The sequence below is a fragment of the Muscardinus avellanarius genome (assembly GCF_963383645.1).
Source record: "Muscardinus avellanarius genome assembly, chromosome: 9".
Classification (NCBI taxonomy): Eukaryota; Metazoa; Chordata; class Mammalia; order Rodentia; family Gliridae; genus Muscardinus; species Muscardinus avellanarius.
Genome location: NC_137795.1, coordinates 107753652 through 107774681, shown reverse-complemented (window position 1 = coordinate 107774681; position 21030 = coordinate 107753652). Strand labels below are relative to the sequence as shown.

At 52.3% G+C, this 21030-nt stretch overlaps 1 protein-coding gene across 1 annotated transcript in view; it reads right to left on the bottom strand.

Annotated features, from left to right (window-relative positions):
• ZNF282 (zinc finger protein 282) overlaps window positions 1–20432 on the bottom strand; it is a gene marked incomplete at both ends in the record, with an annotated part of 28550 nt that extends 8118 nt beyond the window's left edge. Inside the window, 7 exons of the mRNA XM_080700919.1 lie at window positions 1250–1363; window positions 4753–4866; window positions 6430–6549; window positions 7260–7379; window positions 7881–8007; window positions 17952–18371; window positions 20268–20432. Of these exons, the coding sequence (XP_080557045.1) occupies window positions 1250–1363; window positions 4753–4866; window positions 6430–6549; window positions 7260–7379; window positions 7881–8007; window positions 17952–18371; window positions 20268–20432 (1180 nt within the window). The remainder of the gene's footprint in view (window positions 1–1249; window positions 1364–4752; window positions 4867–6429; window positions 6550–7259; window positions 7380–7880; window positions 8008–17951; window positions 18372–20267) is intronic.
• Window positions 20433–21030: the final 598 nt, after the last annotated feature.

The following is a 21030-nucleotide window of genomic DNA, read 5'->3' as shown; positions in this document are numbered from 1 at the left end:
TGGACTCAAACCTGCGCGATCCTCCTGTTTCCGCCTCCCAAGCGCGGGGATCACAAGCGTGCGCCACCACGCCTGGCTAATTTTTATTTTTGTGTGGGGGGTACTGGGGATGGAACCCAGCGGCATTCGACCTCTGAGCTACACCCCCACCCCACCCTATTTTATTTTTTATTTTGAAACAGGGTCTCACTGAGTTGCAGAGGGCCTCACTAGATTGTTTAGGCCGCCCTTGAATCTGTGATCCTCCTGGCTCAGCCTCCCAGGTACTGGGATTGTCAGTGTGCACCAATATACACTGGGTTAGGTGTGTGCTACCATGCCTGGCTGAAAACTGGCTTTGACTTCAGCAAGACTCCAGCTCCTTCCCTCTTGCGTGGTGCAGGGCTGAAGAAGACACTGGCGGGGACTGGAATCACATATTCCTGTATTTCCTCTTGGCCTCCACCACTCGCTCCCCTTCCAAACCTTTCCAGAAGACTCTCTCTCATAATAACAAATCTTGCAAAGAATCGATCCAGCTGTCCCTGGCCACCACCGTACTAGGTGGGTTTTAAACCTCAGAGAAACCGCAGATGAGACACTAGTTTCCCATTCCGGCATTATAAGTAGGAGGCAGGCTCCCTTTGGGAGTAAGAAGAGAGAGTCTGATAAGAGGCTGCTGTGACCGGGCTTCAAGAGAAGCATTTCCAGGTACGACCGTCTCTCCAGTTCTGCACATCTCATCCTGATGCGAGGGCTCAAAGATAAACCAGCAAGTGGACTGTCCATGGGCTGTCCTATCCAAACCCAAACAGAAAATGCTCTGGTCCCTTGCAAAGCCTGGCAAAGGGGCTTCATACACCTGTCCCCGCCCCTTACGTCCCCGGGAAAGGCTTCTCCAGCCCATGCACTGCTGGCCGACTTAGAGGAATTAGAAGGTGACGACGAGGATGAGGACGAGGACGAGGGCTGGGGCAGAAGCTCCGGCGGAGCCTGAAGAGCTGGTTCCCACGCCTTGGGGGCCACAGCTCAACGTGGTGTCTGCGTGTGGAGGAGGCTGCTGCCCACCTCCTGAGCTTCCAGGCACTCTGGCTTTCCCTGCCACCCACCATGCCAACTGCTTACAAAGGGAGCCGCTCTAAAGTCCATCTCCAACAGGGCTTGCAGTTCTTTAGTAGCCACTGTTGGCACGTCCCCCGAGAAGGGGGTAGGCTCGGCTGTTCAGCTCTGGACAAAACACCCGGGTCTGCGGGGAGGGGGCGTTACTCACTGGGGCCAGAGTCCAGTCCGAGTTCTCCCTCCATTGAGTCCCGTGGGCCCCATGGGTACGGCTGCTCCTCCTGCTTGATCCAGGACAGAATGTCATGTGCTGAGATGAGAGATTCTGTTGTCAGGAAAGAAGGCGGTATTAGACCTTGTTCATTTCCAACAAGCACCCCACGGAAGGTCTGAAAACCACTGCAACAGAGGCGCCGCCATGCCAGGCGGGCGGAGGTTTGGGCATCTGTGTGGGGATCCGCCCTCCTACGGGGCTCTCTCCCAGTGCTCAGTACCCCCCCCTCTCTGTCTCTCTGTCTCTCTGTCTCTCTCTCTCTCTCTCTCTCTCTCTCTCCCTCTGCAGTACTGGGGATTGAACTCAGGAATATTCTACCTCCAAGATATACTCCTAGCCCTATTTTTTATTTTTTATTTTTTTTTTTTTTGTGGGTCTGGGGATGGAATCCAGGAGCATTTGACCTCCGAGCTATACCCCCTGCCCTAGTTTTTTTTTTTATTCTTTAATTTGAAACTGGGTCTCACTAAGTTGCGGAGGACCTCACTAAGTAGCTGAGGCTGTCCGTGAACCGCGATCCTCCGGTCTCAGCCTCCCGAATGCTGGGATTACAAGCATGCGCCACCACGCCCAGCTATTTTTTATTCTTAATTTTGAAACAGAGTCTCACTAAGTTGTATAGGGCCTGGCTAAGTAGCTTAGGCTGGCTGCGAACCCGCAATCCTCCTGTCTCTGCATCCCGAGTACTGGGATTACAAGTGCATGCTGTCACATCTGACTTTCTTTCTCTTTTATCCCTGAGCTACATCTCTAGCCCTTTTAAATTTATTTTTACTGATTTATATTTTGGTACTAGGGATAGAACCCAGGGGCATTCTACCTCTGAGGTACATCTCCAGCCCTATTTTATTTTGAAACATGGTCTTGCTGAGTTGATGGAAGTCTCACTACTTGCTGAGGATGCCTGGTCCTTTTTTTTTTTTTTTTTTTTTTTACTGATACTGGGGGTTGAACCCAGAGGCATTCACCACCAGCCTGACTTTTTATTTCTCATTTGGAAACAGTGTTTCACTAGGTTGATGAGTCTCACTCCTTGCTGAGGCTGTCCTCAAACCTGTGACCTCTTGCGGGGCATGGTGGCACACGCTTGTAATCCCCGCGCTTGGGAGGCTGAGACAGGAGGATCGCGCAGGTTCGAAGCCAGCCTCAGCTACTTAGTGAGGCTTTCAGCAACTTAGTGAGACCCTGTTTCCAAATAAAACATAAAAAAGGTCTGGGGTAGAAAGCCTCTGGGTTCCACCCCTAGTACTACCAAAAAAAAAAAAAAAACCAAAAAAAAAAAAAAAAAAAACCCACAACAAAACAAAAGCCTGTGACCTCCTGTCTTGGCCTCCCAAATACAGAAATAACAGGCATGAGCCATCACTCCCAGCTCCAGCCCTTTTTTATCTTGAAACAGGATCTCACTAAGATGCTGAGGTTGGCCTTAAACCTGTGGTCTTCTTGTTCCAGCCTCTTAAGTACTGGGTTGACAGGTGTTGACTGCAATTTGAGGTGGCTGGAGAGGAGGAGGCTTATCCCAAAGCAGCACTCAGGTTGAAACCCAGGTCTTTCAATGGTCCCTAGGACCGCAGAGGGACTGTGGAACCAAGACAGGCTAGAGGAAGGCTCAGCTGTCTGGAAATGTTTCTCCTGACTACCCATGTCATTGTGGCTGGCCTGACTCAAATCAGTGATGCAGGCTGGGTGTGGGGGCACACCTGTAATCCTAGTACTTGGGAGGCTGAGAAAGGAAGATTGTAGGTTCAAAGCCAGCCTCGGCAACTTAGGTCCTTAGTGAGACCCTGTTTCCAAGTAAAAAATAAAATAGGGCGGGGGTGTAGCTCAGAGGTAGAATGCCCCTGGGTTCAATTCCCATCACTAGAAATAAAATAAAATAAAATAAAATAATCAGCTGGGCATTGTAGTGCACACTTGTATTCCCAGTACTTGGGAGGCTGAGACAGGAGGATCACAGGTTTGCCGTCAGCCTCAGCTACTTGGTGAGGCCCTCCACAACTTAGTGAAACCCTCTTTCAAAATAAGGAATAAAAATATAACTGGAGGTGTAGTTTGGAGGTAGAATGTCCCCAGTACTGCCCCAAAATAATCATAATAAAATAAAATAATCAGCAATGCAGAAGCAGCAGTCTGAGCCACAGGTGTGACCTGCGTGAACCCTGGGACCTTTACCAGCAAGGCTCTGCTCCCCATCAGCCCTGGTCCTCAACTGCCCCTCGCCAAGCTGAGCAACCCCTAGACCCTGCTTCTCACCTTCTCTCCCTGGGATGGGGGCAAGGCTGACAGCGTGGTGTCAGAGCATTGCCTAGGGCTGCCAGTGGACTTGCCAGCTCTGCAAACATGCAGGGCCCACACACAGGCGGGCGTGCGGGCGGGCTCCCCTGGCTCCCTTACGCTGCCTTGAAAGCCTGGATCCTCCCCAGAAGTGTCCTGGGGGTACAGCTAGACAGTATTCACACAAAAGAACCCCCAGATCTGGGCGTGGTAGCGCACACACCTATAATCCTGGTACTTGGGAGACTGAGACAGGAGGATCACAGGTTCAAGTCCAGCCTCAGCAATTCAGTAAGACTCTGTTTCCCAATTAAAAAAAAAAAAAATTAATATAGGACTGGAGATGTAGCTCAGAGGTAGAATGTCCCTGGGTTCAATCTCCAGCACCACACACACACAAAAGAAATCACAGAAAAGATAAACTACTTTCTCTTGGACACAGAAATCTATCCAGCTATCTGATAAAATATAAAATAGGTGGAAGGTATACCCGGAAGTAGAAGGCCTCTGGGTTCCATCCCCACACACCACACACACACACACACACACACACACACACACACACACACACACAAATATACATATATATTAAAAATATAGCCAGGCGTGGTGGCGCACGCTTGTAATCCCCGCGCTTGGGAGGCAGAAACAGGAGGATCGCGCAGGTTCGAAGCCAGCCCCGCGCGCTGGCTTAGGAGACCCTGTTTCCAAATAAAAATGTAAAAATAGGTCTGGGAGTGTAGCCCGGAGGTAGAAGGGCTTCCAGGAACCCCAGTACCACCAAAAAAAAAAAAAAAAATATATATATATATATATATATATTTCCAGCTATATGAAATTTTTGGCTGCTTTTTTTTTTTTTTGGTGGTACTGGGGGTGGAACCCAGAGGCTTTCTACCTCCGGGCTATACTCCCAGACCTCTTTTTTTTTTTTTTTTTTTTTTTGAAACAGGGTCTCACTAAGTTGCTGAGAGCCTCACTAAGTAGCTGAGGCTGGCTTCCTCCTGTCTCAGCCTCCCAAGCATGGGGATTACAAGCGTGCACCACCACGCCCGGCTTGGCTGCTTTGATTGTTCAAAAAATCAGTGCTGAGGTCATTTCAGCATCCATTCCACTGATACAATAAATGACCCCCTGCTGCCATATTGATGCGGCATCCTCCTCACCTGAGTTGGGGTCTGTGGGAATATCTCTCTCTGCCAAATCCTGCTGGTCCCAAACACATTGCTGCTCCTCCTGCTTAATCCGGGACAAGAGGTCCTGGGCAGAAATGGGGGAGTCTGTTCATGGAACAAGACCAGGGAAGGTGTTAGAGGGATGATCGCCTCCCCAGTTTGTGTTCTGAGTAAATCTCACTTCACGCAGTCGCCGGTTTCCCTTAAAAAATCAGGCACAGGTGTAACTGAGTATCCCCAGTAAGCAAAGGTTCAGGGCCCCCTGGCCACACCGAATGCAGCTCTGGCTACAAATGGGCGGGTTCCACAGGGACGGCAGAGCGGTGACTGCAGGTGCCAGGTGCCTCTGCTCTTCAGAGACCCAGTCTTCTAGGAGAGTCCCTGCTCTCGTGCCATGGAGTGAGGGATCCTCCTGAAGGCGTTGCCCAGGAAACCAACCCCTTTCACCAAGTCTGTTATGTTGGTCATTTGAACAGGACTTTGCCAGATGAGAGAAGAGATCCCACATCCTCTTCTTCCATGGTCTATTAAGCCTAAGTTACCTTCTATTGCCTTCTTATTTTAAATGTCTCTTTCAAGACCGTGACACCTGATGCTACTGAGGAAGGTGCCGCATGACCGCGATCCTCCACTGAGACGCCGTTACTGCTGCTGTCACTATTGCTGCCTTCCTGCAGGTCTGAGGCTCCCCTGCGGGCAGCTGGGGATGGCGTGTGGCGCTCTGACTCGTGGTAAGTAGACAGCTACGTCTTAATATACCTTGTGACGCTGCTTTTACATGTCAACCTGGTTTGGCCATGGTATCCTGGTATTTGGTGAAATATTCTAATGTTTCTATTGAAGGTATTTTTTATACAACATCTAAGTCAATAAACTATGAATAAAGAAAATGATGCTCCATAATTTGGTTGGGTCTCATCTTGTCAAGTGAAGGCCTTAAGAGAAAAAGATGGGGTCCCCAAGGAAGGGGAACTCCTCCAGCAGATGGCCTTCAGGTCTGAGCTGTGACATCAACTTGTCCCCATTCTCCAGCTTGCCAGCTAGCCTCGGAAATTTAGGACCTCCCAACCTATGCAACCACATACACCAATGCATTAAAACAAATCTCTCTTCACACGCACACACAACCCAACATTGGTTCTGTTTCTCTGAAGAACTCTGACACACACACACACACACACACACACACACACACACACACACCTGCTATAGCAGCTTCTCACGTAAACAGAGCCCAGCTATACCACCTTGGAGCAGCTGCTTGCAGGCCCGCAGCCCCAGGGGCGCCTGACTCAGAGACAGCAACCCATAAATACTTCAGAAAAGCAACGAAAGCTGTTCCAGGTCAGGGAGCAAGTCTTACTGGCCTGTACATCCTGCCAAACGTACGGTCTAGTAAAGTGTATTGCACTTGGTACTTCTGCACGGAGACTGCTTTTAAAGGAGAGGGAGGGATAGTTCAAAACTAATTACACAAAGAAGAGAAGAAACAGCCTGCACATCACTGCAAATTGTCAACGCCATGTGCCGTGTTGGTGCCTGGAGAAACGCTGCCCCGGCCAGGCTCGGCACCTGTAGCCCTTCCTTGGCTGCTGCGCACGTGCTGCACACACTCTGGGCGCTGCGGCGCATGCGTGCCCACCCTGCTCCCACCCTGGGCTGGCTCACCGGTGATGGACTCCGTGGGGATGGCTCTTTCCTCCAGGCCGCGCTGGCCCCGGACACACAGGGCTTCTTCCTGCTTCACCTGGGAGGGCGCATCCTGTGCGGGCACCAGAGGCTCCGCTCCTGGGGACAGAGAATCACATCGTTGGGAGTCTTTTCTGCATGGAGCCGGGAGCGTGGCCGCCAGCACTTGCACAGGGGTCTTGAGTTTCTCACAATAACACCACACTGTACACTGGGCTGGGTGCTAGTCACGACTCAGTGTTTAACCTCGGGGGAGGCGTTATCTGCCCTGGCTTCCCCTGAAGTGGTCGGATATGGACACATGGGCATATATATGATCAGTCAGAAGTCCTACACTTGGGTGGACAGAGTACAGCATCCTTGAACATACAAACAACATGCCCTTTACACAGAACCCCAGGACATGACAGGCAGGGCATCTTCCTCCTCTGAGCATCGCGGGTGCACTGCACTAGCTCCTGCAGGAGACAGCTCAGGCAACAGGAAGGAGACGGGGTGGGGATCTTAGCATGGGGATCCTGGTTTCCTCTCTGCCACCAACCCGGTACGTGAGTCATTTCGCCTCTCTGGGCTCCAGTCTGCCTGTTTCTTCTCCAAGACAGGCAAGTGGTCCCTGTTCTACAGTTTCAGGCCCTGAGACCTCTTTCTGGAAGTGACCACCACATTTTTAACCATGGCAGAACAGGCCCCAGGAGCCATTCGAGGGACACTTCACTAGACCATGTGTGGCAGTCCTCCCGTGACGGTACGCAGGGCGCCAGCTCGCCTGCCCGCCCGTCCCCAAACCCCGCGCTCTGTGACAGCGTCACCTGTGTCCGCATCCACTGGCATTTCCCTCTCTTCAGGGTGACGCTGCTCCCACACGCAAGGCTCCTCCCTGGGCTCCACCTGGGCCGGAGCGTCTGGCTTGGGCACTGGGCCCTCCGAGTCTGCAGGTGAGAGGGGAGGAAAGGAAGGCTTTGTGAATCCGAGCAGTGAGTCCAGGTGGAGCGTGATGCGGGCGTACTCCACCAGTCACCCCTCCACCTGAGCACCCCCTGCGCGGCAGCAGTCCCGCGAGGAAGGCAGGCTGCTTCTTAGGAGGAAACCTGAAGACAAGTCAACGGATTCCTAAGCTTCTGATGCAGAAAGAGCTGGGCTCTGAAAGTCCACATCACACCCACATCACACTGCTACGGCTTATCCCAGGCTGCTGGGTACAGCGTGTAGTGAGGTGCAAATGCGCTATTTTATTGCATCCTAAAATAATAGTAATGTAACACAGAATTCTAATGCGACAGGCCCTATTATCAGGTTTTTAATTTTAACCCAGTTATAAACAGTTCTACGCTACTGGCACTAAAAGCAAATAATCGCTGCCATCAGGTTACTCCGCACCGCACAGCCCCTTGGCAGAGGCCGCTCGCCAAGGCGGGGGGAGAAGTCCTTACCCAGGGACATGAGGGTTTTGTAGTTCTCCTTCACGAGGTTGTTGTAGAGTTCCTTCTGCCACTCGTCCAAGTTCTTCCACTCATCCTCAGAGAAGTAGACGGCAATGTCGACGAAAGTCACTGGGACCTGGGCAACGAGAGCTTAGTGTGGCCTCTGCCACGCCTCCTCACCGCCTCTGCAGCCACCCACCCCCAAGCCTGGCCCTTGCTCTCCGCGGCCAACTCCAAAACCCAGCTCAGGCGGCTCTGGCTCCAGAGTCAGGACCCTCCCTGATCTCTGTGCTTCCAGAAGCAATGACGTACCACGCTGCCTCTGATTTCTATTTATTTATTTTGTGTGTGTGGTACTGGGACTGAAACCCAGGGATAGTCTATCACCAAGCTACACTGCCAGCCCTATTTTAGTCTTTTTATTTTGAAACAGGGTCTCACCAAGTTGTGAAGGGCCTCACTAAGTAGCTGAGGATGGTCACCAGCCCACGATCCTCCTGTCTCAGCTTCCCAAGTTCTGGGATTACAAGCATGCCGCCACCACACCCGGCTTTACTTTTATTTTTTTTGCTGTATTGGGGATGGAACTCAGGGGCATTCTACCTCAGGGGCATTCTAACTCAGTGAAACAGAGTCTCACTGAGTTGTGGAGGGCCTCACTAAATAGCTGAGGCTGCCCATGAACCGCAATCCTCCTGTCACAGCCTCCCAAATGCTGGGATTAGAAGCATGCACCACCACGCCTGGCTTTATTTTTATCTTTTTAAAAGTATTTAACCGCCGGGTGTGGCGGCGCACGCTTGTAATCCTCACGCTTGGGAGGCAGAGACAGGAGGATCGTGCAGGTTCGAAGCCAGCTGCTTAGGAGTTCCTGTTTCCAAATAACAAATGTAAAAATAGGTCTGGGAGTGTAGCCCGAGGTAGAAGGTCTTCCAGGAACCCCAGTACCACTAATAATAATAATAATAATAATAATAATAATAATAATAATAATAATAATTAATTTTTAAAGCATTTAACCAAGCTGGGCATGGTGGCACACGTTTCTAATCCCAATACTTGGGAGGCTGAGACAGGAGGATCACAGGTTCGCAGCCACCCTCAACTACCTAGGCCCTCTACAACTTAGTGAGACCCTGTTTCCAAGTAAGATATAAAATTGGACTGGGGGGTGTGGCTTGGAGGTAGAATGCCTCTATGTTCAATCCTCATACCAAAATAAATAACTTAATAACTAACTAAATAAATGCTTAAATACATAAAGAAACAGAAGCATTTAACTGTAGGCTTTGTTTGTTCAGGTCTATGGGATCCCAAGACCAGGCCAGTCCACATGTGCCTCGGGCGTTGGGTGACAGAGGTGTGGGAGGATCTCAGAGCGGGAATCAGAGAACCAAGCACAAAACACCCGGGGAGAAAACCTGTATTTCAGGTCCGGTCACCTCTGTGCTCACAGTTACATTTTTGGCACTAAAATATGTAAAGTCCGTCTGTGGAGGCCCCGGGTCGAGCTCCGTCTCGCTTGAGGAGCTCCGCTGTGGCCGAGTGGTCACCTACTGTCAGCGCTGGCTGGTCGAGGGCTTTGATCTCTGACCTGCGGCCTGGGCTAGGCTGCAGCCCTCACCAGTGCGACTTCACCTGACACCAAACTCTTCAAGATGGTTCCCCTTCTGCTCCTTCTCTGACCACACCGGCTTCCCTACGGCCACTTTTCATCTCACTGAACCAGCCTCTTGCCCCTGTTCAGTTCTCCCCACCCCCTAGTCCTCATGGAGTGTGTGTGTGTGTGTGTGTGTGTGTGTGTGTGTGTGTGTGTGTTACTGGGGATCAACTCAGGGGCATTCTACCTTTGAGCTACACCCCCAGCCCTACTTTATATTTAATTATTTTTATTTTTATTTTATGTATTTATTTATTTTTGCCGTACTAGGGGTTGAAGCCAGGGGCATTTTAGCTCCAAGCTACACCCCCAGCCCTATTTTTTATTCTTTATTTTGAAACAGGGTCTCACTGAGTTGCAAACAGCCTCACTAAGTAGTAGCTGAGGCTGTCCACAAACTGTGATTCTCCCATCTCAGCCTCCCAAATGCTGGGATGACAAGCGTGCGCCACCATGCTCGGCTTTAACTTATTATTATTATTATTATTATTATTATTATTATTATTATTATTGGTGGTACTAGGGGTGGAACCTAGAGGCTTTCTACCTCCGGGCTATACTCCCAGCCCTATTTTATATTTTATTTGGAAACAGGGTCTCACTCAGTAGCTGAGGCTGGCTTCGAACCTGCGTGATCCTGTCTCAGCCTCCCAAGCACGGAGATTACAAGCGTGCGCCACCACGCCCGGCTTGAGCTGGCACTTTTCACTCCCTCACCTCCAACAGATGTTGAGCAGGGAAAACCAGCACGACCCTCTTTCTTCATTTTAATTTCTTGTTCCTAGATAAAGTTCACAGAATTCCAAAGACAGCCCTGCCAGGAATCCCGCGCTTGCCTTTGCTGCTCTGGGCCCTCTCGGCCCTCTCCCTCTTGGGCACCTGGCTGCTCCCGGGAAGCTCACGCCCCCACTTCTCCAGTGCTTTCTCTGGCCTTCCCACCGCCAGGCAGCCATCAAGCTCCTTCCTCGGCCTTTCCTTCTCGCTCAGCCAAGCCTACCGATGCGTGCCCTGCCTGCAAGGTTGAATCCAAACAGTCTTTTCTCGTTCACATCTTCAGCGACCTCCTTGAGTGGTCAGACCGCCTTTCTAGAATTTTCTCCCACTTGGTTCCCAGAGCTATGTGCCCGCTGTCCAACGAGCCCGTCTTCTTCACTGATTCCTTCTTCTCCCAGGACCAAGGCGTGTCTTGCCCCTTTCCTGTCTCTTCACTCTTCCCCTGCAATGTCATTCTCTTTACCATGACCCTTTGCTAGTGACCCCCTCCAACTTCCCTTGCGCCCTTCAAATTCCAGCAGCTTCTGAGCAGCTCCATTTAACTGAATTCAGAACCTCAAACTCAATGTATCCAAAAAACAAGTTCTTTATCTTTTCCAGTGTACCAGCTTCTCTATCTTGCTTTATTATTTCTTTGGAGAATCAAAACTTCAGTTTGTAGTTTTTTTTTTTGTTTTTTTTTTTTTGTAGTTAGAAACAGGCATTCCTAGCCAGGCGTGGTGGCACACGCTTGTAATCCCCGCGCTTGGGAGGCTGAGACAGGAGGATCGCGCAAGTTCGAAGCCAGCCTCAGCTACTTAATGAGGCTCTCAGCAACTTAGTGAGACCTTGTTTCCAAATAAAGTATAAAATAGGTCTGGGAGTGTAGCCCGGAGGAAGAAAAGCCCCTGGGTTCCACCCTAGTACCACCAAAAAAAAAAAAAAAAAGAAAGAAAAGAAATAGGCATTCCTTTCCTAGAGTGTCATGGTAACAGGATATATATAGCGTTAGTCTGAGACATGGTCCAAGATTTCAGGAGACCTAGAGTCCACCTGAATAGAAAAGCCTATCCACAAATTAGCTGGGAATCCATTAACAGACACAACAGAACCCGACAGGTCCGAAGGCGCTCAGAGAGCATCCTTCCTGAATCCAGCAGATAAAGAGAATGAGTCTCCCAACACCAAGAGTACACAATGTTGTTGGCCGTGTTGATTACTATTCTATGGCTTTATGGTTGTGGTTTTAAGCATGTCCATAACTTCCTTGAAGGTCCTTTCAAAAGGTGGAGCCGATGGCCGGGTGTGGTGGCACATGCCTGTAGTACCAGTACTGTAGGAAGCTGAGACAAAGAGGATTACAGGTGCAAGGCCAGCTTCAGCAACTCAGCCAACTTATGGAGACTCTATTTCAAAATGAAAAATAAAAAGACATGGAGGAGCCGGGCATGGTGGTGCACACTTGTAGTCCCCGTACTTGGGAGGCTGAGATAAGAGGATCTCACAGTTTCGAAGCCAGCCTCAGGTACTTAGTGAGGCTCTCAGTAACTTAGTGAGACCCTGTTTCCAAATAAAATATAAAAATAAGTCTGGGAGTGTAGCCTGGAGGTAGATGGCCCTTAGGTTCCATCCTCTAGGTTCCATCCCCAGTACCACACACACAAAAAAAGAGTTGGGGGGGTGTAACTCAGAGATAGAATGTCCTTGGGTTCAACCCCCAGTCCCACACATACACACACACACACACACACACACACACACACACACACAAAAGGCAGAGCTAAATTCTCCTCTTATAGAGTATGAGCAGGACTTGTTGACTAGCTTCTAATGAGTAAATAAAGAGGTGACAGGTGTAATTTTTAAGACTGTTCATAAGACACTGCAGTTCTACCTTGGACTCTTTCTCTTAGATGTCTCAAGGAGGCGGGGAACAGCTGCCATATTGTGAGGACACTCAAGCGGCCCTGGGGAGGTCCACCTGGTAAGACACCAAGGCCTCCTGCCAACAGGTGGCTGCTGAGGTCTTCCAAGAGGAGACCAGCCACAGTCAAGCCTTCAGATGACCACAGCCCCAGCCAAAAGCTAGACTCAAACTTCACAGGACCAAACTAGAACCACCCAGCTAAGCTGCTTCTGAATTCTGCGAGATAATTATTATTATTCTTGTGTATGTGTGTGTGGTAATGAATCTTAAACCCGGGGGCATTGTAACTCCAAGCTACGCCCTCATCTGCTTTTATTTTTCATTTTGAAATAGAGTCTTACTACGTTTCTGAGGCTGTCCTGGAACTGATGATTCTCTCGTTTCAGCATCAAGCTGGGATTATGGGCATGTGCCATGGCGCCCAGCTTGATAATTAATTTTTAGGCTGCTACATTTGGGGGTAATTTATTATGTAGCAGTAAGTCACTAACAATGACCTACGTCATGTTTTCCCATAAACAAAGTCAATTCATCCTCACAATCCATGATGTAAACAGAGCAACGTCTTCGTGTTACAGACGGTAACGCTGCGGCTCACAAGGGCTGGACCCAGCAGCGTTCTCCCTCTGGGCTATCCTCCCAACCCTATTTTATTTAATTAATTTCTTTATTTTGTGTGGTACTGGGAGATGAACCCAGGGGCATTACTTCAGAGCTACATCCTCAGTCCTATTTTATTCTTTTATTTTGAAATAGGGTCTCGCTAAGTTGCAGAGGGCCTTACTAAATAACTGAGGCTGGCCTTGAACCTGTGATCCTCCAGTCATTATAGGCATGCGCCAGCATGCCTGGCTTTATTTTTTATTTTGAAACAGGGTCTCGCTAAGCTGCTGAGGCTGGCTACAAACCTCAGACACTCCTATCTCGGCCTCACAAGTACTGAGGTTACAGGTGTATGTCACCACCCCTGGCAAGATGTCACTTCTCTAAAGAACTGAAGAGGCGTGGTGACAACACTGAACCGGCCGGACCTATAATAGTAAGAAAACCAGAAGGTGGCACAGCCAAGATTCAGAGCAAGTTCTCCGAGTCGGTACTCCAGACCACTCCATGCAAGGGCACAGGCCAGCTGAGACCCCGAGCGCCCAATCCCACACAGAACATGTAACAGTGCTACGCCAGGAGGCAGCAGAGTCAAAACACGGGTGCAGACGAGAGCGAAGGGCGGCGTGTGAGGTGCTGACCATGCTACCCAGCAACACCTGCGACATCACACTCGATGTGTGTGGACCAAAGCCGCCGTCACACACTGTTCTGTGAATCCTCGATGAATGCCAGGCTCTCCCTCCACAATGCCAGCGCAAGGATGGGGAAGAGCCGGTCCCTGCCATGGTGCCGTTAGCCCTAGCCAGAGACTCGGCGAACACTCTGGCATAGTGACGCTCGTGAACACAGCACTGAGCCAAAGAGAAGTACATGGCTGGGGAAAGCCACCAAGAAGCCAAAAAAGAGATGGTAATGGCGTTAAGTGCTTGGGAGACCAGCGCAGGGACAGGGAAAGGGGCTTGCACGAGGGACTTGGTTTTCAAGTACAAGGTGGCCATGGGAAGACGCACCCATGGGTGAGAGCTGAGCAGACCCCCGTGGAAGCGGGGGCTAGGGAGAGGCCCTACAGACCCCCAGGGAAGGGGCTGCTCAGTAGACGGTCCTGAGAAGCCAGAGGCCAAGGGTCCGGAGGGAGTGTGGCAGGTGAGCTCAGAAGGGCAGGAAGCAGACGGAACTCGGGTTCTATCCTGCATAAGACGGAGGTTTGTTCATGGAAGCGTTAGGCAGAGAGACACTGGACTAATTTATGTTGTTGGTTTTTGTGGTACTGGAGATGGAACCCAAGGGCTTTCTACCTCCAGGCTACACTCCCAGACTTATTTTATATTTATTTGGAAACAGGGTCTCACTAAGTTGCTGAGAGCCTCACTAAGTAGCTGAGGCTGGCTTCGAACCTGTGCGATCCTCCTGTCTCAGCCTCCCAAGTACTGGGATTACAAGCGTGTGCCACCACGCCCGGCTTCTAATTTATGTTTTAAAGGAACCACTCTGGCTCAAGTTGAGAACAGACTGTATAGAGACCAGGGGACCGGTGAGGAGCCCACGGCAGTCATCAGAGGGAGCTCTGGCCAGGTGGCGGGGTGGGAGGATGACAAGAAGAGGTGCTGCATGTGGGAACAGAGAAGGAGGGCAGAGCACAACAGCCCTGGCCTGGGTGACAGGAAGGACGTCACCGCATCAGAGGAGAGACACATGATGTGGAGTAGAACGGGCATCCGGCAGAAGACCAGAGTTCAGTTTGGCCATTTTAAATCTAAGATACTTACTGACATCCAAAGGGGGATGCTAAATTAACAGGTAGGAACGTGAATCTGGCATTCAGGAGGAAGTCTGGGAGGGTATGGAGAGAGGAGAAGGGAAAAAATATACATGGGGATTGGTAACACACATAGTACTTTTTTTTTTTTTTTTTTGGTGGTACTGGGGTTCCTGGAAGCCCTTCTATCTCCGGGCTACACTCCCAGACCTATTTTTACATTTTTATTTGGAAACAGGGTCTCCTAAGCCAGCGCGCGCGGCTGGCTTCAAACCTGCGCGATCCTCCTGTCTCTGCCTCCCAAGCGCAGGGATGACAAGCGTGCGCCACCACGCCCGGCGAGGCATTCTATTTCTGAGCTACATCCCCAGACTGATTCTATTTCTTATTTGGAAGCAGAATCTCACTGGGTTGCTGAGAGCCTCTCTAAGTAGCTGAGGCTGCCCTGGAACCTGCAATCTTCCAGTCTCAGCCTCCCAAGTACTAGGATTACAAGCGTGAGCCACCACGCCCGACTCCATGTCACATTTAAAACCATGAGAATGAGCCTGGTGAGGTGGTGCGTGCCTGTAATTCCAGTACCTGGTTGCTGAGACAGGAGGATCGCAGGTTCCAGGCTGGTCTCAGGAACTTAGTGAGACCCGATTTCAAGATAAAAAATAAAACAGGGCTTGAGGTGTAGCTCAGAGGTAGAATGACCCTGAGCTCAATCTCTAGTCTCATGAAACACGTACACACACCATGAGGCCGAATGAAGTCACAGGAACTGAGGATGAACAGGAGCAAAGGAGATACCACTCCAAACATGAAAGTTGGAAAACAGAGACCAAGAAGGAGCAGCAGGAAGGTCGGGGAAGAGTCAAGAGAGGGGCGTCCTGGAAGCCAAAGGAAAGGTGTTCAAGGAAGCAGTGGCTGGCGTAGGCAGTGCTGTGGATGGAGCCAGAGAGGAGGAAGGCTGAGACCTGGCCAGTGGCTCAATACCTTGGGCCTCATTAGGGCTTTGGCAAGACCAATAGGACAGAAGGATAGGAACCAAAGCCTGACCAGAGTGGGCTCCAAGAGAATTATCTGGCTAGTTTATTTATTTACTTATTAGAATACTTGGGATAGAGGCACAGGGTCAGTGAGACCAGGAGGGATGCAACCAGCAGTTCAGACAATGAGAGGCTTGACAGGACAGACGGTCCACTTCCTTCCACAGATAAAGGGCAGGGAAAAATAAGAGCCGGGGGAGGAATTATAGATTAAACAAAAACGTAAGACATATATCAATCCTGATTCAAACAAAATATGGGGGGGGGAATCAACTGAAAACTGGAATACCAATGAGACACTGGAGTAGAACGAGGCTTTCCCTGTGGCAGTGATGGTGATAACACAGAGGTTATTCTTTATTAGTGCATTTGTGTGTGTGTGTGTGTGTGTGTGTGTGTGTGGTACTGGGTATGGAACCCAGGGGCTTTTCTACCTCTGGGCTATACTCCCAGACCTATTTTTATATTTTATTTGGAAACAGGGTCTCACTAAGTTGCTGAGAGCCTCACTAAGTAGCCGAGGCTGGCTTAGAACCTGAGCGATCCTCCTGTCTCAGACTCCCAAGCACAGGTTTTACAAGTATGTGCCACCATGCCCAGCTAGTGCATTTTAATTATACAAACTAACCTGTTTTGTTGTGGTGTAGTCTTGTTGTTGTAGTTGTACTGGGATTTAACCCAGAAGCATTTGCTACCTCTGAGCCATAGCCTACCCCTACTTTATTTTTTATTTTGAAACAGGGTATCACTAAGTTTCTGAGGCTGGCCTGGAACCTGAGATCCTCCTGTCTAAGACTCCCAAGTACTGGAATTATAGGTGTGCACCACCAGCCCCAGCTGTGGCATATACTTTTTTTGTGTGTGTGGAACTGAAGATTTAACCCAGGGACATTCTACCTTCAAGCCACACCCTAACCCTATTTCATTTTTAATTTTTTAAATTTATTTTTATTTTACTTATTTATTTATTTATTTTTGGTGGTACTGGGGTTCCTGAAAGCCCTGCTACCTCTGGCCTACACTCCCAGACCTATTTTATACTTTTTTATTTTTGGAAACAGGGTCTCTTAAGCCAGCACGGTCGGCTTCGAACCTGCGCGATCCTCCTGTTTCTGCCTCCCAAGCGCTGGGATTACAAGTGTGCGCCACCAAGCCCGGCTCATTTTTTATTTTGAGACAGGGTCTCCCTAAGTTGCCGAGGGCCTTGCTAAATTGCCAGGGCTGGCCTCAAACCTGCAACCCTCCTGTCCCAGCCTCCCAAGTACAGGGATTACAGGCATGCGTACTACACCCAGTTCTTACCTTTTAGCGCTAATACTGAAATACTTAGGAACAAAATGACTGATTCTGGGATTTGCTTGAAAATTAAACAGGAGTGAGGAAGTGACTGGGGTTGGAGGGAAACGAGATCAGTCAAGATCTGATAACTGCTGAGGCTGGTGATAGACACAGCTTCCACTGCACAGTTCTACTTACTGCTCTGTATGTTTGAGTAATCTACAATAAAAGGGGGGGGCACAGCAGGAAGAACTGGCGATAACTAGTATAAACAATCCTTGAAGGATTCTGCCCCAAAGGAACAGAAAAAAAGGCACTCCGTGGAGGAAGATGTGGGAACGGGAGATGCGGGTTCCCAGAGGTCTTTTTCTAGAGACAGGCAAGGATGCCACGTGTCCCTGTGCTGGTGAGGACTCAGGAGAGAGGAGAGGACGGAGGGTGCACAGAGGAACGGGAGGGACGCTAGGCAGGCCTCCTGGAGCAGGGCAGGGGGTGGGCACCATTTCACAGCGGCAGCGTCCACGCCACCGAGGCAGCAGACGGAGGCCGAGCTGCTGCACGCGAAGCCACTTTGGAAGGGGCCCCTTTTTGAGAATCAGGAAGCAGGGCCATCAGCTCGAGAGTGGGCGAGCAAACGGAGCAGAAAGGGAGGTGAGCTGAACACAGATCGCCCCGGCCTAGTGATCCTGCCGTGATGCAACTCCAGCCACTGTGCTTTGGGGTCGGCCTTCAGCCACGGTTCAGATCCGCACGGCCAAAGAGAGCCAGTGACGAAAGGTCACCGGTGAGCGGGAGAGGCCAGCGGAGAAGAGCTGCGGTCTTTGCAGACAGTCAGGAACTCAGGGAGGTACGGGGACGGCGGGGGCGCGGGCTCCAAGACAACCTCACACACCTCTGTGGGAGACAGGGGCCGTCCCGCTGCGGTAAAGCGTTCAAGACCGGGTTAAGGAGAGATGGGCTTTATGAAGACACTGAATGAGAAAAGCGGAGCCAGAGAAGTCTGAGAGCGGGGGCCGGGTTTGCCCGTGTGTTCCTCCCTTCGCCCTGCCCCTGGCCCACCACATACCTTGGGGGCCTCCCCCTTGCTGCCGGGGGGCAGCCGCAGGACCCAGAAGTTCCTGTTTCTCAACAAGTTCTCCAGGTTCTCCAGCCGCCGCTGCAGCAGCCCGTACTCCTGCAGCAGGGTGCCCAGCACGGCCCACTTGCTCTCCATGTGGTTGCTGAACTCCACGGCCGTCTTCTCGCAGTCGGCCAGCTTCTTCTCGGCGGTGCCCGTGCGCCCCTCCAGGTTCAGCAGCTGGCTGGCCTGGGCATCCACCTTCCTCTCCACCGCCTGGATGGCAGCCACCACGGTCCAGAGCGAGATCTCTGCGGTGGGCAACTGGGGCTCCCGCATCATGCGGTCAGGGAAGACAGGGGCCCTGTCTGGGAAGGGCGGGAACTGGAAAGGCATGGGTCGCCGGGCATCCATGTCCCATTCTTGAGCCTGTGTGCAGAGGGAGGAAGGGACAGCGCAGGATGAGACTAAGCATGAGAACAGAGGGCAATCTGCCAAATGCCCCAGACTGTCCCTCCCCCGGCACGTCCCCGCCTCGGGCTGAGGTGTTCAATAGCGCCCGGCAAAACCGACAGCAGCCATCCACTCGCCATTTGCCACGCTTGGTCTCCGCCTGAAATGTCACAGACCCTTTCTCTGCCTGGAACAGCTGCCTCCTTCGTGGGCTGGATTTAACAACTTCATATCGGCCTCAGGTTTTCTTTCCAGGTGAGAGTGTTCGTGTCAGTTGGCTACGGCTAATCCTGCCAGCCATCTCTCGGCAGGTCGGGGCAGGAACGGTTATCTATGTTGTGGCGATGATAAAACGGAGGCGCAGCGAGGCAGCTGGCCATCCCGTGCGCCGCCCTGGCTGCCACTGGCGCAGCTGGAGCTGCTGCCGGTGCACGGACACTCCCGGTGGGGACTGCTGCCACTTCCTCCCAGGCTGTGGCAGAGAAGGCCGGCCTGCCTGAGCTAGGGGCAAACGAGCAGCTGGGTTTTGTTTTGCTTTTGCTTTCTCCATGTACAGTTATTTTTCATAACTATTCTGCAAAATGAAATACACTTACTTAAAAATATCACTCATTAAAGAAAAGGAGGGGACACCCCTTAACCCCACAAAGACTAAGGGGAAGAGAAAAGCTCTGGGCCCCTCCCTGCATCCTGGGAAGGGGTGCCCATGGCCTGAGATGGCCCCAGGGTCCGGAAGGTACAGGTTAGGAGTTGAGCGCTTTGGCCAAGAGAAGAGTGGAGGGTGGCCACTGTTCACGGGTCATCTGGGAACCGGGGACACATGTGTCAGCACTCAGGACTCACCCGATGACAACTCAGGCTGGAAACCTATTCTCCTTCCCACTTGGAAAGGGCGCAGGTATCACTTCCTGTCTGAAGAGACCTGCGGGCTGGGAGGTGAGCTAGACTGGCTGGGTCACAAGCAAGTGGCTATCCTCTCAAACTCCGAGGACTGCAGACTTCCCAGTGTCCTGAGACTCCCGCTCCCTGCCATGGGGCCAGGAGAGCAAGGTCCTGGAGATGCCCGCCCTGCTGGGTAAGGGCGGCTGAGCTCTGGGGAAGCCATCCAGCGGACTCGTGGCTTCCACTCTGGCCCGCTACACAGGGGGTGAGCGGACAGCAGGAGTTGGGAAGTCAGGGGACCAGTTTACTTTTCCTGAGTTTGAAGACATAAAGCTGAAACCCCATCCAAGACCACGCAGCCACTCCTGGCTGACTTATTAGAGCCAGGCACGCGCAGAGGGGACTTCTAGTCGGGCCCAGGGCCACGGCAGCCGTCTGAGGGGTGCTCAGGCCTCTCCCGACCCTCTCTGTATCTGATGCCCAATGCTGGGCACTGATTCTCAAACCCGCCCGCATCCCGGGCCTCCCACGGAGCCTAAGGGAACCGCTGCTGCCTCCTCTGGCCCCAGGGACCTCACTGCTCTGGGAGGCGGCTGGGGCGTCGTCAGCCGCCTTAGGAGCTGCCTGGGCGAGCTCCATCTGCAGCCAAGTTCGCCACCCAAGTCCCCTCCCCACCGTCCCTTCCCGGGATCACCCCGGTGCGGGGGGAAAGCGGATCGCTCAGTATCCTCGGAGAAAGATGCCATTAAAACATTGAGATCGGGCGGTGGGCGGCTACGGCGCGGGGAGGCGGCGTGGGGCGGAGGCCGCGCAGGGGCCGGGCTGGCGGGCGCGGGGCCCGGGGCGTCCGGGGGCTGGCCGGGCCTGCCCTCGGCCTGGGCCTGCTCGGGCCTGCGCCGGCCGCTCCCGCCGGCCGCCGGCACCGCGAGGCCCCGGCCCGCCGCCCCGCCCCCACCCGGCGCGGCCATGGCGCCGCGGGGGCTCACCCACCTGCATGGGCGGCATCCCCTCGGCCATTTCCCCGCGCAGCGCCGGCTCCTGGTGGCAGACCTCCTCGGGGGGCAGAGCCTGGGCCCAGCTCCAGCTCCCGCTGTCCAGCCCCAGGCCCTGGATGCCCAGCTGCTGAGGCTGCGGCCGTGTTGACACAAACTGCATCCTGGGAGTGCTGTTCCCCGCTCGGCCGGCCAGGGAGAAGAAGAACGTTTTCCAGGCGCCTTCCCCCTCGCCGGGGCCGGACAGCTCCATCTACAGCCCGTAGGAGCAAACAGTCCCCTTCGGCGGCGCTCCCGCCCTGCGCAGCCGGCGCGCCAGCCAATGGCCTCGGAGCTGCCGCCGCCCCCGGCCCGACCAGCCCCGGCCCGGCCCAGCCCCAGCCCGGCCCAGGGCCCGAGGTGCGGCCGGCCCCAGGTCTGGGTCCGCGGGGCCACGCCGGCTGCTGGGCCGCGGGCCGGGTTTCTGCTAATTCTGCAAGTGTTATTGGGGGTCCCGGGGGAAAAAATGGTGCCTGATGTTTTTGAAAATTTTACTGAAATATTTGTGGAGCACCTACTACGCGCCGGGGGCTGTTTAGGCCGAGGCCCGGCTTTTGCAGTTGCATGTGTTCGAGCGTGAGCCTCCTATGGAAAAAAATATATAAGGCCTAGTCTGGTTTAATGTTGCAAAATTAAATAAGAATACTGCCTGGCACACAGTAGGCACTTGGCAAATGTAGTTTCCAGCCCCCAATAAAATCCTTTTAATTACGGCAACATCA